At 45.1% G+C, this 25793-nt stretch overlaps 1 protein-coding gene and 1 long non-coding RNA gene across 6 annotated transcripts; one reads left to right on the forward strand and one right to left on the reverse strand.

The window, feature by feature from the left end:
• On the forward strand, window positions 1-23055 carry GTPBP1 (GTP binding protein 1). 5 transcript variants are annotated; one of them, XM_073326410.1, is made up of 13 exons: window positions 1-369; window positions 1096-1207; window positions 3172-3352; window positions 4151-4499; window positions 5392-5515; window positions 16139-16253; window positions 16710-16854; window positions 16998-17180; window positions 18106-18241; window positions 19121-19299; window positions 19805-20005; window positions 20607-20648; window positions 21063-23055. In XM_073326410.1, exons 1-13 carry the CDS (start codon window positions 130-132, stop codon window positions 21153-21155), a joined length of 2100 nt encoding a protein of 699 aa, XP_073182511.1. In that variant the 5' UTR covers window positions 1-129; the 3' UTR covers window positions 21156-23055. The 5 variants fall into 5 exon arrangements, 3 of the variants coding, with proteins under 3 accessions (XP_073182511.1, XP_073182520.1, XP_073182529.1); XM_073326428.1 differs by lacking the exon at window positions 1-369 and adding an exon at window positions 641-877; XM_073326419.1 differs by lacking the exon at window positions 20607-20648 and having other exon boundaries at window positions 2-369.
• On the reverse strand, window positions 6057-25409 carry LOC140904205 (uncharacterized). The gene is made up of 2 exons (XR_012156456.1): window positions 23597-25409; window positions 6057-18415 (listed from the first exon to the last, which is right to left on the reverse strand). It is a non-coding gene; the product is annotated as an uncharacterized lncRNA (long non-coding RNA).
• Between the last annotated feature and the right edge of the window lie 384 nt (window positions 25410-25793).

Below are 25793 nucleotides of genomic sequence, written 5' to 3' on the forward strand. Positions count from 1 at the left end.
TATGCTTAATTATTCATAAAGCTGCCTGGTGATTGGCTGGAGGGGTCTGCTTAATTATTAACAAGCCTATTGGCGGGCTTTCGAGGGAGTACTACGCATAGGCCAGGCTGAAGGAGGGAGGGCGGAGCTATGCTGATGAGGCGGGTGCAGGAGGCCGGGGCAGCAGGGAAGATGGCGGCGGAGCGGAGCCGCTCGCCCATTGAGGGCTTCCCGGTACCGGCCTGTATATTCGCGCCGGAGCCCAGCTCCCCTGGCGGGGCGGCCCAGGCGACCGCCTCCTCCCGGCCCCACCGCGCCGCCTTCGGCTCCGACTGCAGCGAGGACGGGGAGGTGCTCAACGGGGAGCCCGAGCTCGACCTCACCAGCAAGGTAGGCCCGGGCGGGGGAGACGTGTGGCTGCTGGGGCGCGAGAGCCGGTTCTCCCGGCGGCGCGGGTTGGGGCGTGTCCCTGGCGGGGGCAGCGCCACACCTGTGGGGGCGTCGCGCTGAGAAAACGGCCGGTCTCGTCGAGCGCGGGGAGCTGGGCCGGTGCCCGCCCCCTGTCCGAGGCGGTGGGGCTGGGGAGCCGCGGGGGGCCGGGGTCAGATGCTGCCGGGGGCGGCAGGTCGCCGGCAGGGCGGGAAACGTCGCGCGGCAGGTGTCTCTGGAGCTCGCTGCTCCTAATGCCCGGAGAGCGCCTGGCCCGGCTCCTGGATGTGGCCCGGCGGGGGTTGTGAGCTGGCAGCTTCTTTATTTTTTAATGTACCGCACATTGCTGCCCTTCCCCCTAAATTGGCGCCTTCTGGGATCTTTCACTGGGCAACCCCAGAGGCTGATCTCCCTCTCCCCCCCCCCCCCCACTTCGTAGTGTTTAAAAGCCGCTCAAGGCTCATAACCGGTGAGTGTCTCTCTCCAATACCTCTGTGCGGTGTGGGGAGGAGACCTGCGCTGTAACTGACCAGCGTGTCCAAACTGACTGAAAGGGGCTTTGAAAGAGCCTCCTTCCCACGTAGAGCACGTTGGGCTGGACTATTATCTCGCGCTGTTTTGGGAATTGTTGCCCCCCTCCTCCCCCCCCCAGGTAATGCATTTAAACTTGTCTGATCTTCACTCTAGTTGGTGATGGTGAGTCCGACATCGGAACAGTATGACAGCCTGCTCCAGCAGATGTGGGAGAGAATGGATGAGGGCTGTGGGGAGACTATCTATGTAATTGGACAAGGATCAGGTGAGTACAGCTTTCTTGTAAAGGTAAAGTCTTGCTTCAAAAGGAAGTGTTGGTTCATCTAATTTGATGCTTCAGAGGAAAGTAGAATTCCCTTCACCCCATTCCCCAATATAATACCACATGCAGGACATGCCCTGCTGGTGACTATGCTTGGAAACATAATTTGGTTACCCTGTTACTATTATATCTGGCATAACTATAAGTATTATTGATAAAATGTGTTTGGAAATAAGAGCGGTTAAGGTATCTGAATACAGCACTGGGTGATAGGAGCTCTGGAGTTATAATCTCAGTCTTGAGACTTCCTTCATGTTCCAAGGTGTCTGCTTTACCTCTGTCATTGCTTTTTTCCCAATTGTAAATTGGGAAAACTTCACAGGAGTGTATTAGAAGCACTTTATATTTAACTATCAACTTTAACCAAAATAGCTGCTTCTTACTCCCCTGTAGGCTGTCTATAGTACATAAAGCAGTTCCTTTTTGTTTCTAAATGTAATGCCTTTAATGTCATATATTCTAGGTGTGGCAGCAGCCACCTGCCTTTGCATATTTGTGGTTTGCTGTTTTCGCACCTGATCCTTTAACATGGCTTTCATATATCTGCCCCTTGTTCGTTCGTTTTCTTTTGCAAATCACATTTTTGAATGTCGTTGTGCTAAAGAAAAATACTGAATTTGACACCCCTAGAGCATGAAATTCTTCCTTTCATAGAAAGTACAATTAGCTCATGGATGTCACTAAGGTCAGGAGCATGGTGGGTTTCAAAATCGTTGGACATGTACATGGATATTAAGACTATCCAGAGTAATAAGTGGTTTTTTTAATGTTTACTATGTTTTGGAAGGGATATAAATCTCCTATTCTAGTGCCTAAGCCAACCCTCAAGCTATGGAACAGTTAACCTGCCCCCTTGCAAGGTTACCCCATAACTGCTTACTGCAGATTTTCTTACACCTCCTCTGAAGCATCTGGAAGTGGCCACTGTCTGTCAGGACAATAGATTAGGTAGACCGCTAGTCTGATTCATTACAATTGCTATGCCTGCAGTACAGGGACATTGACAGTGTTCAGTCAAGCTTCCCATGTATATCAGTCCTATCTATTTTCTGTATCCCTGTTGCAGGGAATAATGACAGCTAGGTAGGGAAGTTTGGTTAGTCAATTCAGTCCTTGTGCTTTCTGCTGAGATTGCCCATAAGGAGGATAATTTGTGACTGTTTAGAGATAGGCACTCGCTTGCTAAGACCTGGGTTACGACTTCCGAAGAGGGAAATATTCATTTTTGTATACAAACCTGGGGTTGTATTGGAACCAGTAACCTAGAGGAGAAAGACTTCATATCACAGCCACAATCCCCCAAACCCACGTAGACTCCTTTGAATTTCTTTAGTTTTAATAATGTAAAGAAAAACTAGACTTGAGATCTAGTCAGTCTTACAAAACATGTTAATAGTGCTTTTCAAAAGCTACCCTCTCCACTGCATCCCCTTAGTAACTTTTTTTAAAACACTTTCTCTCCCCTGTTGTAGTGTGAAAGACAAATAGAGGAAATACAATATCTGGCTGTAGATGGGGAAACTGACTAAATACCCAGAGTGCTGTTAAATGCACAAAGTAAGCAGAATGAGAAATATTTGAATTTTTATGCTAATCCTTCAGTGATTTTAGGTGTTGCTTGTAACTTGAGTAGGTAAAGCACTTTCAGATAGTAGGATTTATTTATTGTTTTGCTTTTTTGCTGTTAGTGACGCTTTAATTCCTTTGAGTCTTAAAATTAAGCCTAAAGTTTCCTTCAGGAATAGGCCATTCTTCCTGTGTTTCTGTAGGCTGACTGGTGTCTTTCCCATGTGTATAATCAGTGCTATAGGCAGCTCATGTGAAGAGAGAATAAAATTACCATTTACTCCAGGCTGTTGGGAAGTGTTGCTAATCTTATTTCCTTCCCCCTCACAACTTCTCATTAGATGGGACTGAATATGGTCTGAGTGAGGCAGATATGGAAGCATCCTATGCCACCGTGAAGAGCATGGCAGAGCAGCTTGAGGCAGATGTGATACTTCTGCGGGAGCACCAGGAGGCAGGGGGCAAGGTGCGCGACTACCTTGTTCGGAAACGTGTGGGTGACAACGACTTCCTGGAGGTCAGGTGAGGAGACGGGTGGAGGCAGGATTAGGCAGCAACACAGCCACATCTCTTTGATCTGAGCAAGTGGTGGTTTGAATTTGGGTGTTGTATGAACCCAGAAAAGACAGCTGTCTGAACACTCCTTGCTAATTACATCTTTTTCCTCCTTCTTATACAAGCTGTCTGTAATGATCTTTAGTTTGCACTCCTGTTCTTGGCTCAAAAGTTTCAGTGTCTGAGTGACAGCCTCTGTTTTGAGCTCTCCCTGGCCTGGGAGCACTTCAGGGATTCTCTGCTGATCCATCAAGGAGTTATTTGGGGACTCGGTCATTCTGTAATTGCAGGGGATTTTGGGGACCTTGCAAGGAGTGGACTCTTTAAAATAAGTCAGATATTGAAATATGGAACCTTTTGCTTATCAGTCACCACTTCAATTCCAGCCTAATACTTAAGTGATCTCTTGATGGGTGTCTGATACCTTGTATAAAAATGACTTGGGAGTCTCAGTCTAGTTCCAGGTGGATTGGGTTTTCACATCACTCATGCTGCCACAATGGCCACCCTCATCAGCATCAATAGAGATATTAATATTAATACATGAATGAGCCTTGGACAGTGAATTTCCCCCAAAGTGTCCCTCTAAGTTGGATTATATTGCTTATATTGTGTGCAAACTCAAAAACTCTAAAAACAGATTTCAGGTTCTGGTGACAGCACTCATTGCTAGCTTGTATTAACATGAAAAACTTTTCTAAGGGACGACCAAGCTGACATTAACTCTTCTCCCGGTGTTTGATTACTTTATTCTTTCCCCGGTAGGGTAGCAGTGGTTGGCAATGTGGATGCAGGAAAGAGCACGTTGCTGGGTGTCCTGACGCATGGTGAGCTGGACAATGGTCGGGGCTTTGCCCGGCAAAAGCTCTTCCGCCACAAGCATGAGATAGAGTCAGGTCGTACCAGCAGTGTGGGCAATGACATCTTGGGCTTTGACAGTGAGGGCAATGTGGTGAACAAGCCTGACAGCCATGGTGGCAGCCTGGAGTGGACCAAAATCTGTGAGAAATCTACCAAGGTCATCACTTTCATTGACTTGGCTGGGCATGAGAAGTACCTGAAGACCACAGTCTTCGGCATGACTGGTCACCTACCAGATTTCTGCATGCTTATGGTAAGTGGCAATAAAGCAGTGCAATATGCCACTGTTCAAACCTGTAAAATACCAATACAGAGAAGTGGATGACTTTATTTGGGGCAGAAACTCTGTTTTGTGTTTTTTGTTACAGCACCTAGCACAGTGAATACCTAGTCTATGATGGGGTGGGGTGTCCTAGGTACTGTGCTAATATAAATAATAGCTTCAGTAGGCAGAATATAATTCCCAATATGATGGCATGGCCAGGACTCCATGGCTGTCCCTGCTCTTGAGAAGTGCCAGGGGATCTTCAATACCCATAAGTGGTCAGGAGATATGTTTTCTTTGTCATCAGAAAGATTTCTGAACTTGGGAATACAATACTGTACTCACTAGTTATGAGTTGAATTATTTTCCTCACTGCTCTCTCTCCTACTGATGTGTTTAAAATTCTTGGGGTGGGGTGGGATGTTGAGGGGACGGGACCTGGAATTGCATCCTTCCTCCCCACACACAACAGTTCTACAATCTGATCATAGTCTACTGCAGAGGTTTTCAAACTTCATTGCACTGTTACCCCCTTCTGACAACAAAAATTACTACATGACCCCAGGAGCAGGGACTGAAGCCTGAGCCTGTCAAGGCCCTGCCATCCTGGGCTGGGGGCCAAAGCCTGAGCTCCACCACCCCAGGCAGGTGGGGGGAAAAGCTGAAGCTCAAGGGCTTCAGGCCCAGGCAGGGGAGCTGTAACCTGAGCCCCGCTGCTGAGGGCCGAAGCCCTTGGGCTTCGGCCTCAGGCCCCAGCAAGTATAAGCCAGCCCTGGAGACCCCATTAAAACTAGGTCCTGAACCGCTGGTCTACTGCATACTCTGGCCAAACTATCCTGTGTGATCCAACTACCTGCAGTTGTATGACTTTTTGATGCAGGTTGGCAGCAATGCTGGGATTGTTGGGATGACCAAGGAGCACCTGGGCCTAGCGCTGGCACTCAATGTTCCAGTCTTTGTCGTGGTGACAAAAATCGACATGTGTCCTGCCAACATCCTGCAAGGTAAATGTGGATCTTTGCCAGCAACTGCTCCTCTGTCCTCAGAACACTCGGTATCCACAGGCTTGCTAGTGTCCCCTCAACTGGGATGGTGAATCAGGGCTAATGGAAGTCGCCTCATACTTAATATGGCTTAGGCTGTAGCCCAAATACATTCTAGAAATAGTCCTCTTTTTTTTTCCCAAGACACTCCCCTCACTTGTTACAGCTCTCACTTCTATTGTTTGGATTGCTTAGTTGTGCAGCAATAAAGTGTGTGCTGTGGGGTTTTGCCTAATTAGGCTGTCGATGTCAGGGTTAACTAAACCTTTGGCCCTTATCCTGGTCTTCCTCGATGGCACCCACTTAAGTGATGGCCAGGATCCCGAATGCTTTTCTTGGGCAGACACTTGTCTCACCCCCACCCTGAATTGGGGATTTATGCTTGCTTTCACTTTGTGCCTTACTGTGATTTCCCCAGCAGATCTGACTGGGGTCCAGCACCTGTGGTTAACTCTTTCTCCAGGGACTACAATAGTGTAAACCAGTTACCAAGCAGACTTCATAAAGCAAAATAAGTTTATTCTCAGGGTAAAAGCATTACAGAGGAAACCATATTAACACCAGTTAATACAAACTTTTTTAAAAGCTTGGTAGAGGTCACCCATCACACTTATGGGGTCCTAGTAAGCCAAAGTCCTTCCAGCCCTTCCATAAGGGTTAGGGGATCCCTTGGCCAGAGGGTCCTGTCCACTTGCTGAATCAAAAGAAGGCCCCATGTCCATTTAAACTTGGGGCTTTTGGCATAAAAAAATTTTCTTTGATCCTTGGAAAACCCAGTTGGAACCAGTATATATAAGCCTCCCCAGGGAGGCGTTGTATGATTCATCTTAATCACCCACCCAGTTTTTAGTTCCTGGAAGAGCTGTGGTAACCCTTGCTCTTGGAGTTCTATGCAACCCCTTGTGCACAGTGATACATAAATCATTCATAAACTTAATATAATGGTCCCCAAAGAGAGATTGTAACTGCAGGCAGTCTCAGACTTTCTGGGGAGAGGCAGCCAAGTGCTTTAGCTGGAGTTGGGGGGTTATCTTTCTCTCCTGGTATCTAAATTTGAAGGGGGGGGGAAGCCTGCAGTTGGGATGTAGGGGATGGATATTAATTTAAAAGGTCTTGCTCTGCTTCCTACCTGAAAGTCAAGGCACTTCCCTTTGTTCTGATGCACACCACTGGATGTGGGCCAGCTCTTTTCCTGAATTTATACTCCTACTTTGATTTCATTCCTAGCCCATAAGGATTTGGCTCTAGTTACTTGGAACAGTGACATGTTTTTGGTCAGAAGTTTTGAGAACCAGGAAGACTAGCAATCTGCCTGTTGTATAAATTCTGTCGGAAGATGCTTTCAGTAAACGGGATGCTGAGCAGTACCTTTTAGAAATCATAGGAAATGGAGGTGTAAAAGACGTTTGGCAAACTAATGGAACCCCAGTCATAAAGCGAGTAACTGGGGAGGGAGGAGCATATTTGGTTTAGGGTAAAAGAGCAGACCTTTTGAGGAGAATTTTTTTGATCTGAGCCCACTACAGTGCCAAGAGAAGGATGTAGATGTTTAATTTGAATGGAAGATGTGGCCCCTTTATCTTGAGCTCTGTATGAGGAACAGATGACATGGTCAGATGTCAGCATCTCCTTAGCCAAAACACTAGTCTCCTACAGTTGCCTTTTCTTAATAACCATAACCTGGCTGTAATCTGATCAGCTGACAATTGTGCAATATAAACTAATTGCCACTTAAGTCCTTAACATCCCCCTTGTTTTCCCCCACGCATAGCATTGTACAGTTACATTGTAGGAGATCACCTTTCATTAATGCATTGGGTCTTGGCCACTGCTGGAAGCAAGAAACTGGACTAAAAGAACTGGCTCCATCATGGCAGGAGAAGGAGGGCAGGAATCGGATCTGAAAGCCAAATCCTCTGCCCTGGAACACTGACTCCTGCGTGTCCCCTATCTGGACTTCATTTTGCTCTTGGCTCTTATGCTAATCTCTGCTCCCCTCTTTCTGCTGTGGAACTGTGGTAATAATACTCAGAAGTAAGACTGTCCTGTCCTATCATGGCAAAATCAAGTAATAATTCAAACACTTTCTAGTCCTGACCACTAATTAGCATTCAGCTCATCATGGAAAACTAAGGAAGGTCAAATCCTTTATGATAAGAGAATATCGGGTTTGGAAGGGACCTGAGGAGGTAGCCTAGTCCAATCCCCTGCTCAAAGCAGGACCAACCCCCAACTAAATCATCCCAGCCAGGGCTTTGTCAAGTCTGACCTTAAAAACCTTCTAAGGAAGGAGATTCCACCTCCTTCCTAGGTAATGCATTCCAGTGCTTCACCACCTTCCTAGTGAAAATCTTTCCTAATATCCAACCTAAACTGTCCCCACTGCAACTTGAGACCATTACTCCTTGTTCTGTCATCTGCTACCACTGAGAACAGTTTAGATCCTTCCTCTTTGGAACCCCCTTTCAGGTAGTTGTAAGCAGCTATCAAATCCCCCCCTTGTTCTTCTCTTCTGCAGACTAAATAATCCCAGTCCCCTCAGCCCTCCTCTAAGTCATGTGCTCCAGCCCCCTGATCATTTTTGTTGCCCTCTGCTGGACTCTTTCCAATTTTTCCATGTCCTTCTTGTAGCGTGGGGCCTAAAACTGGATACAGTACTCCAGATGAGGCCTCACCAATGCTGAATAGAGGGGAATGATCACATCCCTCAATCTGCTGGCAATGCCCCTACTTATACAGCCCAAAACACCATTAGCCTTCCTGGCAACAAGGGCACACTGACTCATATCCAGCTTCTCGTCCACTGTAACCCCTAGGTCCTTTTCTGCAGAATTGCTGCCTAGCCACTTGGTCCCTAGTCTGTAGCAGTGCATGGGATTCTTCCGTCCTAAGTGCAGGACTCTGCACTTGTTCTTGTTGAACCTCATCAGATTTCTTTTGGCCTAATCCTCTAATTTGTCTAGGTCCCTCTGTATCCTATCCCTACCTTCCAGCTTATCCTCCCAGTTTAGTGTCATGTGCAAACTTGCTGAGGGTGCAATCCAGGCCATCCTCCAGATCATTAATGAAGACATTGCACAAAACCAGCCTCAGGACCATGCCTTGGGGCACTCCGCTTGATACCAGCTGCCAACTAGACATGGAGCCATTGATCACTATCCAATGATCTATCCAGCTTTTTATCTACCTTATAGTCCATTCATCCAGCCCATACTTCTTTAACTTGCAGGCAAGGATACTGTGGGAGACCGTATCAAAAGCTTTGCTAAAGTCAAGGAATAACATGTCCGCTGCTTTCCCCTTATCCATAGAGCCAGTTATCTCATCATAAAAAGCAATTAGGTTAGACAGGCATGACTTGCCCTTGGTGAATCCATTCTGACTGTTCTGATCACTTTCCTATCCTCTGAATGCTTCAAAATTGATTCCGTGAGAACCTGCTCCATGATTTTTCCAGGAACTGAGGTGAGGCTGACTGGCCTTTAGTTCCCTAGATCCTCCTCCTTCCGTTTTTTAAAGATGGGCACTACATTAGCCTTTCTCCAGTCATCCGGGACCTCCCCCCAATCGTCGTGAGTTTTCAAAGATAATGACCAATGGCTCTGCAATCACATTATGATTGTTAAAACTGGAGTGCATAAAGATCATTGACTTGTTTGAAAAAATAAATTCATATTTAAATTTTCTTTTAAAAATAAACCTGTTTAAAATGAAATCTGAATTTAATACAGATATGTGAAGGCCTAAACTTACTTCTTAAATCATTTTAAATAAAACAATATGCTGAATCTGTGAGCCTCTATCAAAAACTTTAAGTTGAAGGCTGGAGATCAGGAGAAAAAACTAACTTTTGAGATAGCATGATCTCGTGGCATCTTTATAAAACTCCCTACTAAGAGCTTGATCCTATGGGGCATGGGGGGGCTGTGCAAGACACTGGCAAAATAGGGTTACCAACTTCCTAATTGCACAAAACCGAACACCCTTGCCCTGCCCCCTTCCCTGACGCTCTGCTTCCCACTCACTTTCACCGGGCTGGAGCACGGGATGTGAGAGGGGGTGCGGGCTCTGGGGCGGGGCATGAGGGGTTTGGGGTGCAGGAGGGGGCTCTGAGCTGGCCCTGAGGGGTTCAGAGTGCAGGAGGGGGCTTAGGGTTGGGGTGCAGGTTCTGGGAAGGGAATTGGGATGTGGGAGGAGGTTGGGGTGCAGGCTTTGGCAGGGTGGCGCTTACTTCCAGCACTCCAAGTCGGCAGGCTCCCTGGCTCCATGCAGCTCCTGGAAGCAGTGGCATGTCCCTGCAGCTCCTAGGCAGGGGGCCAGGGGCTTCTGCGAACTGCCCATGCCTGCAGGCACTGACTCCGCAGTTCCCATTGGCCGGGACTGTGGCCAAGTCGGCACTGTGGCCAAGTTGGCACTCTGGCAGTGCGTGGAGCCTCCCTGGCTGCCCCTGCACCTAAGAGCCGGGTATGTTGGCCACTTCTGGGAGCCATGCAGAGCCAAGGCATGCAGATAGACCTTCCTTAGCCCTGCTGTGCTGCAGACCGGACTTTTGACAGCCTGGTCAGCTGTGCTGACTGGAGCTGCCAAAGTCCCTTTTTGACTTGGTGTTCCAGTCGAAAACCTGACACCTAGCAACCCTATGGCAGTCATCCCACCCATTGGACCTGGCCTCTGACTTCAGGAGACAGTAACATGTATCTCATCAGCAGGGATTCTAGTTTTCTGTGATTTAAAAAATAAATAAATAAAATCCATGTTTTTCCACAATTAAAATGCGATGCTGAACTTCAGTTTCCTTAGTCGTAATGTAGGTATCAGTTGAACACAATGTATTATTGATATATTTACAATTTTTAAGCAAGTTTGAAGCCTACCTGTACCAATCATTATAATAAAATTAATAGAATGGTCCTGTCATAGTGCATTGTTTCTTTAGTGTTGTGGATGGCCCTGCTGTTTCAGCCTCTTGTTTTTAGCTTCTTTTTATTCAGTTTGGCGCTTTCCATGTGTTCTGCCATTGTCTGCCTTCGAACGCAATCTGCACCCTTGCTGCATACAGTACAGAACAGCACATTGCTATCAATGTGAAATTTGTCCTTTCCAAACTCAGTGACGGGGTCATTAGGGGTGATTTTTAAAGTTTACAGCATCTTTTCATAACTTTAATTACTTGTGGAGGCTGAAATGAGATGCATTGAAACACAAACCTCTATATGCTGTTGAGTAACCTCTATGCACCAAAAGCAGTTTACTGGAGTATGTAAATTTAAAGCGCATTCAAAAATCAACCACAAGTGAGGGAGGTTGCAAGCAGTAAAATGTAGTTAATGTTTTTAGTTTTTCACAAAATGTAAAAACTAAAGATTCTCTGTAAAAAATACAAATTCTGCATTTTTTTCCATGGCAAACTGATTTCTAGGATCCCTGGGGTACAACCTGGAACTAGAGTACCACTGTGTCCCCTTAACTCTCCAACCTGGGCTATCTCTCCCAACACTTTGCTAGTGACAAGCAGCAAACCCCTCTAGGCACTGTTATCACTCAGTATAACAGCATGTGGAGCCCTACACCCAGCTGGATTGCATGAATTCTACCTGAGCCACTCACAAATCAGACAGAGAAAGGCATCCGCAAATATCCCAACCCCCCAGGGTTGTACCCAGAACTGCACCGTCTTGTCCTAGTCAGAAGCCTGACCCATGTAAGTTTATTATCCAGTCTACCACTCCTTTGATGTGGAGAGGAGACACACTAGCCTTTGTAAACTGAGCTGTGGTTTCCCAAGCACTTCAACCAAAACACACTGTTTTAGGTAAAATATAAAACAGATTTATTAACTTTAGAAAGGTAGATTTTTAGTGATTATAAGTGGTAGGCACAAAAAGTTAGTACATAGTCTAAATCTTAGTCTTTATTAGACTAGGCAGTATTTGGATAAACCATTTTCTCACCCCACTAGATGTTATAGTTCTTAATACATAGGCTTCCCTTTAAGCCTGGGACCAGTCTCCTCAGTTCAAGACTTTGTTTTCCCACCATTCTTGTTGCTTCTGGCGTAGGTGCGGGAAGAAAAAAGTCAAAGAATGATGCCACTATCCCCTATTTTAGATCAGTAACAACCATACAGCAAAATCTCATAACTTCATATACATGATATACATATTTTGACAGACCAACAGGTTTCAGCAGACTATGATCTTTCATATGGTATCTTACGTGGCATGCTTTGTATGAAATATATCATCATTGTGTGATGGGTGAATATGGGAGCTCTAGGGTGCTGCTTTGAGGTACAGAGTGCCACACCTTGCTCATCGGGATCTTCTGCTGAGCCTACCTATGTGGCCTCATACTTTGGGCCCTACCAAATTCATGGACCATTTTGGTCAATTTTGCCATCATAGGATTTTAAAAATCATAAATTTCATGGTTTCAGATATTTAAATCTGAAATTTCATAGTGTTGTAACTGTAGGGGTCCTGACCCAACTCTGAAGGCAGGAGTGCAGAAGTAAGGGTGGCTTGCTATGGTATTGCCACCTTTACTTCTGTGCAGCTGCTGACAGGCCGCTGCCTTCGGAGCTGGGTGCCTGGCCAACAATGCAGTTCTCCGTCCACCCTGCTCTGAAGGCAATGCCAAAATAAGGGTGGCAATACTGCAACCCTTGTAAAATAACCTTGCAACTCCCCTTCCCCATGATCCTCTTTTGGGTCAGGACCCCCAGTTTGAGAAATGCTGGTCTCCCTCATGAAATTTCTATAGTATAGTGTAAAAGTACGTACACACAAGACCAGATTTCACAGTCCGTGACGCATTTTTCATGACCATGAATTTGGTAGGGCCCTACTCATACTCCTGTTTTATAACTTTTCTCTCTACCTGAGCTCTAATTGGCTTAGGTCTCAAATTGTGAATATTTGACAACACTCACCATGCAAACTTACTTTCCAGCTCATGGGAAAACACTGATATGCCCAGTATTTGCCCACCCTTGCTTCTGGGTGACATTTAAAGTAAATGGCCTCGCTCTGTCTCCTTGCATGTGTTCATAGACTGATACAAACAGAAATCCATTGACTTCTCAACTGCCTCCCTCCCTCTCTCTCTCTCTAAACAAGTAAAATAGTGCAGTGCAAAAGGCATGTGGGTTACATGAACAGAAGTGTTGGACTGTTGTTAGTTCTTTCGTTTTTTTGGGGTAGGAGAGGGCGGGTGAGTTATGTAACACAGCAGAAGGAACAGTGTACGCAACCAGAAAGGAGCAACAATGGTGTCAAAGTAGGATACTGTGAAGAAGAGACAATGTTCTTCAGAGTGCAACTTCTAGTGTTGACTTCAACACCTGGGAACTGGAAAATAATCAGCCATGGCTGAATGTCATAAAACCGTATTTGGGAATATTTTCAAGAAACTCCTGTACCCCTGGGTACAAAAGGAATGTGCCAAATACAGTAATGCAAAAAGAGATGCAAGGCCTGGCTGTAAGAATGAAACAGCATTATGAAAAATGCTCCTCAGAAGGTAATGGCTTTGAAGATGATGATGTGAACACATCTGAACAATCTGGATCAACTGGTTAGTAAACATAAGTTTGCATCTTTCTTATGCATTGCCTGCCATACCTTAAATAACTTAAATTGTCATAAATTTGTGTTTTGGGTGGATTACTTATGAATTTCAAAATATGTTCAAAATATAATCGGTATGTTAGTTTGTGGGAGTATTTATCAATTACACTTTTACTGTCACTGCTGGACTTCTGAAATTCTTTATTCCTTAGTATAATCAAACATCCTAAGTGATGACTTTCTGTTTAAAGTTTGATTGGGCATTTATGAATTTTAGCACTTAACCTTTTTTTAAAATTTGTTTGGTATGTTGTTAAAGATAAGGGTTTAAATAGATTTAGATAATCCTTTGATTTTCTCTATAAAACTGGGTTTAAAATAAACTCATTTGGACAGTGGTACAAATACTAGTAGGCAGAATTGTTCATTTACAATTTTTTTTTTTTTAAAGCAGTGCACTTAGCAGTAATCCGTGAGCGAGTGACCCCCTCCCCTTTTTTTAACCATTTTGTTTCAGGATCCAGTTTAGGTATAAGGGGTTATGAATATCCACCTGCAATGTCTACAACTTCAGAGTCACCTGCTGATACCACCAGGAGTGCTGCAACTAAACATGTCAGACAGTAAATTAACTGCGTTAAGAAATGCATGGATGAGTTCATAAGTAGGACCAGCAAATTCCAGCAAGATAAAACGACTCCATAGATTAAAGATTGCTTGGTTCATTTATGCAACAAATTCTTCATTTCAGCTTGTTCAAAGCAAATACTTCACTGGACGTAGTTCAGTCATTATGACCAGGCTGCACTGCATCCGGCCGAGCAGACATTGTTGAAAGGTTGTTGAATACAGTATAAGAAAAGGAAATCTGAAGAGTGTGCAAAAAAACATTGACCGGGAAACTTGGTAATGTGTGTCTTGATGGGTGGAGCACTGTATGCAATGATCCAGTAATTTGTTCTTGTGTGACACACAACAACCCCATCTTATGTTATTTTACAGAAATTGACACATCAGGAAATGCCTTTTCAGCAGAATACTTAAAGTAGAAGTAAAAGCTGTAACAAACAGAACAAAAATTAAACAATTGAGCACATAGCTTTGGTGCAGACAATGCTGCAAATGTAGCAAAGCTGAGAAGTCTAGAAGAAGATAATAAAGGGAACCTCAAACTTATAACATATGGGTGTGCAGTGCTCCTTGATTGCGTCTTTTAGCAAAGACTTAAGTACAACTTTTGGAATAAAGGAAAACATTTTTGACATTGCGGAATACTTCATAACAACCACTGTGCTTCAGCTTCACTGAACAAAGCATGAGGATCCAAACTAATTCTCCCCCAAAATGTGTGATGGAATTCAGTGGTTGACTATTTTGAGCTATTAATTAAAAACTGGCCTCTTCTGATGACAATTTTGAGAAGAAAATCATAACACAATAGATGGAACTCTCACAGCCAGTGTAGTTAACATTTGGACTAAAGAGAACTGTAGAAGATATGCTGAATATGGAAATAGGTTTCAGTATAGCCTTGAGCAAACTGCAGAAAGATTGCCGCTGTATTGCTGATGCTGTTGAAATTTGGAAAGAACCTCAAGAGACATTGAAGAAAGAAATACCCAGCAACAAAGTTAAATTTTCAGCAGTAAAGAAGTGGATGGATCAAGCACCTACTCCACCTCTTTCTTGCCAGTATTTTCAATTCAGAGTTCTAGGACAGATGCCCAACTGCTGAAGAAGATGCTGCTATGACTTGGGCATCCAGTAATCACCCCTCAATCATGCCAACCATAATAAATTTCAGGGCTGGAAGTGAACCATTCAAGCAGTACATGTTGGCTGATCTTTAAGAGTCCCACCTCTGAATTGGTAGAAGTCACTAGCTCAGCACCAGGAACCAGAGTGTATTGAAGTGCTAAACCAGCTTTTGACACTAGTAGCTTCTTCTGCAATCAGGAAATAATATTTTCTTCATTTTGACTAATTCATTCAAAGTTGAGAAGTCAATTGGAAGTTGAAAGAGTATGAAAACTTGTCTTCCTCTTCCAGTCTATGAATAAAAATGAGGAGGGAGGGGATGAGATCTAGCTTTAAAAGTTTGAAGGACAGAGTAAGTAATTTAGGAGACTGTCTTATTTTCAAAAGACTTTAAGTGAGTAGAAACTTAAGCTCCAGTCACTTTCACTTGTGCATATTTGAAAAATTTCACAGGCTGACTTGAAATCAGTTTAGTTCACAGGCTACAGTTGAGCTCTCTGTTCCTTTAATAAATCATTTGGTTGTAAATAGGAAACATCTTTTAAGTTCATGTATCCAAAACATTTACCTTTTTTTGTTTTAATGCAAATAAATTTTATATGCCGTTTTGTGTTTTAATTAATTCCAGTTGCCATCCTGATGCAGCTTGACACAAATCATGAGCTAAAGTTAATTTTGTAGTAAATAAGCAATATATTACTGACCTTTTTTCTAACATACTGAAAATGTACAATTAAGAATATGAAAATACTGAGCTATATAATTGCTTGAATAAGTGTATATAGTTATAGTGTATCTTCCTGCATCACAAAAACATGTACCCAATCTAGTATAAAGGGTCTATTTAGTTGTAAATCAACATGTTTTAATGTAAATCAGATTGGTTGATTATAAAACAATGAGAAGTCATCTTTCGTTAGAAAATAACTGCTTGAAATCTAATTTAAATTGACGTTTTCCATTTAGTGATTTAAATCGCTAATTTAAATTGTCTCAAATTAAATTAATCCACTCCCATTTAAAACAGACCTCTAATAAGCAACCTTAAAACTTAAACTCAACTCTAATAGATGTATATAGAGGCAAATTCATACTTTTTTGGAACAGTTCTAGCTTGGCAGCAGGCTAGCTGATATGGAAGATGTGACCCGAAAGTCAATTTTTTGGAAATGTGCCTGGTCTCCCTTAGGAAATCTGACCAAGGCAATTTTTAAAGAGGGGGAATACTGCCCTAACTATGTTCATTTCACCCTTTAAGAAACTCTGAAGCTGTTACAGCGACTTCTGAAGTCCCCAGGGTGCAGGAAGATCCCGGTGCTGGTTCAGAGCAAAGATGATGTCATTGTAACAGCCTCCAACTTCAGCTCAGAGAGGTAATGGGAGTGGAGAGAGTGATCTGTATTAGTCCTGTTTGGGGGTGGAGCATGTCTGCATGAGGCGATAGCAGAATCCCCACAGCTTAGATGTACTAATGTTTCATCTACTGCATAATACATCAGTTCCATAAAGGGAAAACTCAGACTGATCATCCATGTTTTCCTCTCCCAGATGGAAGTGAGGAGCTTCTTATGAGCTATCCACATAAGATGGAAGCACAGTGCCCAGACCTCAGTGGAGGAATCTAAAGCCCCTTTTCTGAATCTCACAAGGAAGTTTAGATGCAGTGTTGCAGAATTTCAATTATGAGGTGTTCTGCAACTAACTGCCTGCCAAACTTTCCCCTGCCAGTGCTGAGTATTTATCTCAGTCCAAGATGTTGATGTCTCCTTGAACTTTAATCAAAGTGAGGGGACTAATTTCCCGCTGTCTGTTGTCTGTCCCCCTTATAGGATGTGCCCAATATTCCAGATTTCCAATGTCACTGGTGAGAATCTGGAGTTGCTTAAGATGTTTCTCAATCTCCTGTCTCCCCGAACAAGTTACAGGGAGGAAGAGCCAGCAGAATTTCAGATAGACGACACTTACTCTGTACCGGTAAGGGGACTGGTGCTGGGAAGGGCTCTCTGCCACATTTGAGACTGGACTGGAGGTGGGCCTGCTGGAAGGGGGAATTCCATTACTGCTCTAACAGCGTGGTTGAGTGACTCCAGTTACCGGTGGTTCTCTCTCTTGTGCAGGGTGTGGGAACAGTTGTGTCTGGAACAACCTTGAGAGGCCTGATCAAGCTAAATGACACTTTGCTTCTGGGTCCAGACCCCTTGGGCAACTTCCTGGCCATTGCTGTCAAGTCCATCCACCGCAAACGCATGCCTGTGAAGGAGGTGCGTGGTGGCCAGACTGCCTCCTTTGCTTTGAAAAAGGTGAGTGTGTGTATGGGGAGGGGGACTGCCCTAGTTCCTGATATCAAGAGCCTTGCTTCTTCAGGATACTTTCTAATCCTGGTTAAAATGAGACTGCTTTCACCAACGCTGAAGGGCAGGGGGAGAGTTCATCTACCAGCACCATAAAGTCCCATACTAATTTAGTGGATCATATTCCACATATCACTCCCTTTTCAAGTGTTGTCACCAGTCTAATAATTCTGTGCCTTTATCTTGAACTGTGTTCTCACCAGATAGTCTAATGTAGTAGGTGTGGCTTGTAGGAGATCGCTCATTAAATACAAGTGTTGCAAGGAATCACTCTTGTCAGAACTAAGCTAATGTCCTAGGCCTGGTCTGTATGTAGTGTTTGCACCAATTTAACTTTCCGTTAGGAGTCTGACTTTAGGTTTTTTTACCAAAAGAGTTATGTTGGTACAAGCCCTAGTACCTAGGGATAATGGTGCCTCATACCAGTATAACTGCATTCATGCTAGTGGTGTTGCACGGGTTTCAAACCCATATCGTAAAAGCTGTACAAAAACTGTGTAAACAAGCCTTTAGCATAGTGCTAGTGGGCATTGTGTTGGTGGATGGAGTGTCTGTCTGAAAGACAGGTAAAAAGGACTCTTAGCTATATTAACCCCAGCGTCCTTGAATTTTGAAAATTGAATTTTGGGCAATCACATTCTTCTATCTACAACTTCTTCAAAAGTTTCAGCTGTAGTCATTCTTTGGAACCCCTGCATAACATTGTTGTATGCTGCTGAATAGTGATCACATTGCATCCCAGAGGTGGCTGGAGTAATCATTGATCTGTAAAATGCCTTGAGATCCCTCTGGATGAAAGGAGCAAAAGAAATGAACTTATTCTTGTAGTAAGCATGATTCTTAACTCTTTGTCTTTTTCCTGTTTCCTCCCTAGATCAAGCGTTCCTCCATCCGGAAAGGCATGGTGATGGTGTCCCCCCGGCTGAATCCACAAGCATCCTGGGAATTTGAAGCAGAGATTCTGGTGCTACATCATCCCACCACCATCAGCCCACGCTATCAGGCCATGGGTAGGTGTAGCAGCTTTCTCTGACCCTTAGATCCCAGTTGCACAGCTCACAGTTGTAGACTTCTGCTTTAGCCTTAGGCTGCTTAATCCACCTGTGATTTCTGCTTTATCCAGGATGTAGGGCATAGTTCCTTGTATTAACTTCCCCAATTCCATTATGGGTGAGAGAGCAGATCTAGAAGAGCAAGGATTGCTGCCGGTAAGAACCAGTGTGCTTGGGAAGAGGAAAGCCTACACAGTGGCTACCAAGAGTCAGCATTGTCTGTAGCCCAGTGGTTCTCTAGCTTCATCATTTGCACAACAAACTGCCTGAGACACTGAGGGGAAAGAAAAAGCCCCAGCTGGCCTGTGCCAATCAACTCTGGCTCGTGGGGCTCAGGCTGAGGAGCTGTTCCCTCGCTGTGTAGACTTCTGGGCTTGGGCTGGCTCTGGGATTCTCTCACCCCACAGGGTCCCAAATCTTGGGCTCCAGCTTGAGCCTGGAAGTCTACACAGTGATGGAACAGCCCTGCAAGTCCGAGTCGACTGGCACAGGCCTGCTGCGGGTTTTTCTTGTCTGTGTAGACATACCCTGTTCTTCTCAATACCACGGTCCCCCACTGCTTGGTTCTTAATGCTTCAGTGCGTGGTCACTAGGAAAGTCAGTGCAGAACAGTTTGAGACCCACTGCTGTATCCAATACTTAGCTTCTTTTCTGAGCAACAAACAAATGCATCTGTAGTGTCAACTTTGCACTGATTAGAATACAATAGGTTTCTTTCATTCTGAACTCAAATGTGCTGTGGATAGATTAGCAGTAATGACCTTGGACTCTAATCTGAGGCTTGTTCCACTAGTGGCATTTACTACTTGAGAGCCTCTGGTACATTATCATTTGCAGTGCATTGTGGCAGTATCCGCCAGACAGCCACTATCCTCAGCATGGACAAGGACTGCCTACGGACAGGGGACAAGGCTACAGTGCACTTCCGTTTCATCAAGACCCCCGAATACTTGCATATAGACCAGCGGCTGGTCTTTCGTGAGGGCCGTACGAAAGCAGTGGGTACTATCACCAAGGTAAAGGCCGAGGAGCCAGACCCTTGCCATTTTGCTTTCCCAGTAAACCTTTACTCCTACAATGAGGAGACAAGTAGGGAAATCAGGGAATGGGAGGATATAATTTCACTATCTTGGTTGCTAATTTCAAGCAAAACTCAGGCTAGTGGCCACCAGCATGTATTGCAGTCTGATGGCCATCTGGCCTGTGTGAAACTGACTGTGTGGGGAGGCTGCGGGTGTCTTTGTCTTCCAGACAGGTGTCCCCCTGACATGAAGGACTGGCTGTGCTATAGAGACTGAACACCCCTCTCAGCCCTACATAGCTTCTTTGGGACAGCTCTGAGGCACGGTTATGGGCCAGTGTGGGCAACTGTGGGCTGATGCTAGCTATATAGTTCACTTTATGGCTAGTGGAAGTAATTCTCTAAGCACTCCTCACTTTCAAGAAACCCTGAAGTTTTGAACCTTGCCTGGCTGGCCCTGCCATTTTAATGCTGCATATTCTTCCATCTGTACCCGGCAGTTACTCCAGACCACCAACAACTCTCCAATGAACTCCAAGCCCCAGCAGATCAAGATGCAGTCAACAAAAAAAGGACCCCTTACGAAACGAGAGGATGGTGTGCCCCAGGGTGGGACAGCAGCTGGGGGGGCCCTGGTGGGGGATGATGCCACCTCATCAGGAGCAACACCATCAGTACCTTCTAGTGCCCTGCAACCACAGGTTAGCAAAAGACATTGAAGTATCTTCTGGCTAGTCACATCCTCCTTCCCGCCAGCTGTTTGTCTCAGCCCCATAAAAAGTCAGCATTGCTCCCCCTTCTTGGGACTGTTCCCTTGGCAATAACAAATTATATGGGTACAGCCAGCAGTGCCCCAGCAAGGAACTAGACCCCCTGATAACTGAGAAAATCCTGACAGCTCATTGATGTCAGCTTGTCCTCTCAATGGAACATTTGTATTCAGACAGTGCCGAGGAGCCCTTGTTGTGGGCCAGAGCACCATTGTGCTAGGTGCTGTGCCAACACATAGCACCTGCCACAATGAACTCACAGTCCAAGTACGGGCACTAGGCCAGCTGTCTCACTTCCCTTGGGTCAAATCACACTTAGACCACAGAGCCTGGCTTGGAAAGACACAGCATTCTTTCCTTCAGTTCATGTCTCTGTATGCCTTTCTGTCTCCTCTTTGCTGCGGTGTCATTGGATAAAGGCTGCACTCCCAGCCTGTTACGCTTGCTCTGTATTTTTGCCCTGTCCCTTGGGTGTGTTTGTGGCTGTGCTCTTGCTCATCTCTGCTTCTCTCTTCCTGCTGCTTTCCTTCAGACTGCACTGGATGAAGAGCCCCACAACCGAGAGGGCAATAAGGTATTTTTGCACCCTGACAGCTGATTTGAGATAAGTGGGCTTGCTGGCCTGAGTCTGGGAACAGAGTCGTGTTAGCAAAACAATCCTGGAGGCTTTCTGCTTCCATCACCCACAATATGGAAACCCAGGTCCTGGATTTCTGAGATCCTGAGCACCTTCAGCTTCCATTGACTTCATAGGAGTTAAGTGTTCAGAGCTTCTGTAAATTGGGTCCCCAAAAGACTAGAACTAAAGTTTACTAGCTTCTGCTTGTCTCCTTACTACCTGCGAGAGTAGGAAACTGGTCCCGTGAGAGGTGCTCCCCCAATGCCCTAGCCGTGAGAGTGCAGGTAGAGCGCTTGCCTCAGTTCTGTGTTTGTCACTTTTGATTTCTTGGGGTCATCACAAACTAACATTCCCCTTCTTGTTTTCCAGTCGAAGGTTGGAGGAGGGGGCCGGCGACGTGGGGGCCAGCGCCATAAAGTGAAGTCTCAGGGGGCTTGTGTGACTCCCGCCAGTGGCTGCTGAATATCCCTTTTCCCCCACCCCCTGAGGAATTCTCCCCCTCCCTCCATTTCTTAGCCAAGAGATCCAGAGCAGCTTAAACCAAACCCCATCCAGCTGATCTGCTGCAGAAGAACCTTCCCTCCCAAGGAATGACAGAGGGGTTGTAACTTATAATAAGCTAACGAAGGTGACAAGACACGTGGAACTGATCGACTGACACCTTCCTTTTCCTCCTACCCCAACACACTTTTGTACAACCTGGGCTCTTAGTCTTTATTATATTATGTGTGCATGAAGATGAGGAAAATCCAGATATATTGGAGAAGAGCCCTTTGGCTGCTTCCCTTTCCCCCATCTGGTCCTGTCTGTTTAACCTTCTACACTGTCCCCAGTCCATTGGCATTAGAAGACCTGAAATTCCAGGGTTAAAATGTGCTGAATGGTGGGTGGTTGTGGGAGGCAGCAATTCCACACTCTCTGGTAAGGTGCCAAATGAGTTCTGGACTCTCCCTGTCTTAAACTGTTTTTTAAATGGGTTAATTTTAATATGGCAGTGACTGCAATTTGGAGGGGGATGCAGAAAACTGAACAGATGGACCTTAAAGAGGAAGGTGGATTCAAGAGAGATCCTTGACCTTAAGTAGGTATGTTTAAATTTTTTTTCTTAACACTTCTTCCTCTCCTCCCCAAATATAAGGCCAATAGCGGTTACAACTTTAATCAGAGGTAGGATTAAGTATAGAGGTTACTTGCCCATCTCATCCTCCTTCCTCTTCTAACCTCTGTTCAATGCATGCTGGAACAACTCTTACCTACCCCTCAAGGTCCTGGCAGCAGTGACATAGGGAGAATGTTTCCAGACTGCTCTGTGGTGCAGGAACACTGTGTGGCCTGCGACCAGCATAAGTCTCCCCTGTGACTAGACAATGATCACAAGCAGACTAGTCCTTTTGGGCCTGGAGACTGAAAACAAATGCCACCCTCATTTGACTTTGCCTGCTCCAAGTGCTCCTTTCTCTCCTGGAACTTGCAGGCCAAGCTTTGCCATGGCAGTGGTAAGACTGGTCAGTCCCACTCTTTGCAGAAGGGGGAAGTGATTAGTTGGTACCAACCTGAGGGAAGCACTTTCAGCCTGGGGAACCCATGGAGATTTTATTTTATTTTATTTTTAAATGAAGTTCTAGTTTCTTGGACAAGCCCTCCAGGACACTCCTTCTGAAGTGACTTATTTTATCAGTATCATGTCCTTTTACCTCAGGCTTTGTAGCTGGTCACCTCCCAACTTGTTCTTCGCTCCTCTCCCATCCCTGCCTCTTCAAAAGAAGAGCTTCCTCGAGGATAATGCTTATCCTCCACTGACTAATGGGAAGCTTAATATCTTGAGGCAGAGCTATCACTTTCTACTCAGAATGAAGCGAGTCACTGTTCGTTGTTTCAGGGAGCCTCCACCTTGGGAAGCTGTTAACTAGAAAGACTTAAAGCCTAAAGCCATCTTTGAGGGCAAACCAAATGGAAGTGAGGAGGTAGACCATGGTCCTTCCTGAGCCAGTTGCCTAACTGCCAGAGCTCTCTGGGGAGAAACCATAAGTAGCTACACTATTAATGGCACCCCAATTGTGAAGGAGTGTGAACTGTTGCTAGCAAAATATGAGGGCCGACTTCATTCATGCCCAGGCCCTGTAGTAGCATTAAAACTGCTCTTCAGGGAGGCAGAGAACTCTGGGCGTTCTTCATTCCTGAGCCCATTTTCCTCTTTCTTCATTCCTTGTGCCCCAACTGAAAGAGGGAAGCCTAGGGCCTGAAGAGGATTTACATCAATTCATGCTAAGGAGGTGGTGTGATCTCCTTTTTGTTGTGACCCGCATACAAAGATCACTGAGACTGGTGTGATGTATAAAATAAAAAGTTTGTTCTAAGTTAAGTAGTGTCTTGTTGCTTTAAGTGCTCTTAAAGGTTAATCATGGGAACGGCCATCACTTACCCCTGAATCCCTGTGCCTTCACAAAGTACTGCCCCTTACTCTAATCTAGATGTGAGAGCAGCCTCTGTATATGTAGGGGGATAGGTTCCAGAGGAGTACTGGTGAAGTTAGGCTGCTTTCCCATACAAGGGGAAATGTAGGGATGATATAAAGGGGACAGGGTTGAGAACCATGGCACACCGTGAGCTGTAGGTGAAAGACATGCTTTCAGTTTGAAGGGGTGGAGATGCTGGAACAGCTCAATCTGAGCCCCACTTCTCTTCTACAGGTTGACTAAACCAGGAGCTCTCAACCTTTCCAGACTACTCTACCAGGAGTCTGATTTGTCTGGTATATCCCCAAATTTCACCTCATTTAAAAACTACAAAATCAGACATAAAAATACAAAAACATCACAGCCACACTATTACTGACAAATTGCTGACTCTCTCATTTTTACCATGTAATTATAAATCAATTGGAATATAAATACTGTACTTACATTTCAGTGTGATACTGGAGTCCGTTTTTCACTTGTGAGCCTTCTCATTCTGGGAAGCAGTGAAGTGACAGTAACGGTTAAGTTTCTCTTTACACTGAGTCTATTCCTACTCTCAGGGCTGGCGTTAGGGAGTGGCAACCAGAGTAATTGCCTGGGGCCCCAAGCCACAGGGAGTCCCTGCAAAGCTAAGTTGTTCGGGCTTGGGCTTTCTGCCCTGTGCCCCAGTGCATCTAATGCCAGCCCTGGCAACCCCATTAAAACAAACTCGTGACCTACTTTGTGGTCATGACCCAGTTTGAGAACTGCTGATATAGTATGTAGAGCAGTATAAACAAGTCTTTGTACTGACTTTGTTAGTGCTTTTTATGTAGCTTCTTGTAAAACCAGACAAATATCTAGATGAGTTGACATGCCCCCTGGAAGACCTCTGCGTACCCCTGGTTGAGAACCACTGGACTAAACCCTAATTCTCTGGCCCTTTTGCAATGGAGGATAGAACCTAATCAAATCTTTAGTGCCTATTCAAACTGCAAAATTTGCCTTTCTCTACACCTAGCTTCTTGTATGAACACTTGGATCTGCTGTGTGGGGCAGCTGAACTGTGTCCTTTTATCTGCTGCCCAAGCAGTTCAGAGCTGTTTAGGGTTTTACTTTTTCCTGCTATGAAGGCACTGTCTCTCTATTGCTGAAGTTAAGTGTGGACTGGGACCTGCTGTAGCGTAATATGGTATCTCTACATCTGGCCTCAATTTTTCCTTGCCAAAGAGCCATGCAGCTGTGATCACATGCAGCATCCTTGTCTTCATCCCTCACGCTAGCTGGGAAATAAACGAGTACCCAAGCCCCAGTATGCCAGAGTCCAAACTCATCCATTTAATATCTTCAGTTGCTCCCCAGCCAGCCAGAAAAGTGGGAATGCCTCAGAATCCTGCTTCCAATGCAAATAGCATCAACTACAAAGAGAGAGCAGGGGTAGGGGCAGCTTTGCAGAGCAAGGAATCCACACACTAGGGGGAGCTGAGCAGCCTTCCTAAGCATAGGCTCCATTTACTATATAAAATGCTTATAGCCTGTGTTGCCAAACTTCATTTGAGGCAGCTGTTCAGTTACACAGCAGTTGTTCCAGACCTGTGAGTGGATCCTCCTGCAAATTGCCTCTACACCGACAGGCTACTTCCAGCTCAGCTAGGTTATTTGAGCAGTAGTATACATATCTTCTGAGGCCCTGTGGTGTGAAGCAGAGCTAGGCTGTTCTTTGGAGCAGGGGAAAACAAGATAACTCAAGGGGGTTAGCCAGGGGAAAACTACTTGAATCAGTTTTCTAAAATGCTTAGGGAGGGGATTTTGCAAGCTGGGTATTAGAGAAAGTAGGGAGTATGCATAAGGCAGGAGATAAAATAGTGCCAAAGTCAGATGGTGGCTGGATATGAGGAATTGGACTGGACTAATGCATTTGTAAGAACAATTCTGCAGTGCTCTGAGGATGGAAGGGGTTTGGGTAAGACATGGGCTAGATTCACAAGGGAGACAGCCACTTCAGGAGACAAAGTCCAACATTTAGGCAATGCTAAGATTTTTAAAACCACCTAACCCTCTAGGTACCTAAAGGCCCCCTGCCACTTACATTTTTGTCACCACCAACCAGTTGAGAGCCTAAACTAGGTGAGCTCTACAGGGAATTTAGGTAGGGAAACAATCTGGTAGAGATGCGCAAAGGCTGCCTAAGAGTGTGTGCACTGGATCTGCCCTCCCCACCACCAATAAAAAAAACCAGGAATGAAGGTGTTGCACTCTCCCTCCCTCCCTTCCCTTTACACTCAGCTGGTATGTGAAGCAGGGACTGGAACCTAGAACACTCCAGGGGAACAAGTTAACTGCTAAGCTAGAATCACACTCTGGCCCAGTGACTATTTAGACTTTGTAAGAGTTCTAAAGGACCACAAGGGTCATTTGATTTAACCCCTGGCCACAATGCAGGATTTGTTGCTTTTAACCATCCAGATGACCGATGGCAATCCAGCCTCCTTTTGAAAGCTTCCACAACCTCCCTAAGCAGTCTGTTCCATTGTCCTACTGTTCTTACAGTTAGGAAGTGTTACCTGAGATTTAATCTAAATCTGCTATGCTGTAGTTTGAACCGATTGCCTCTTGTCCCACTGTGTGTGGCAAGAGAACTACTTTTCTCTGTCTTTTTTAT

Source organism: Lepidochelys kempii, chromosome 1 (assembly GCF_965140265.1).
Source record: "Lepidochelys kempii isolate rLepKem1 chromosome 1, rLepKem1.hap2, whole genome shotgun sequence".
NCBI classification, from domain to species: domain Eukaryota; kingdom Metazoa; phylum Chordata; order Testudines; family Cheloniidae; genus Lepidochelys; species Lepidochelys kempii.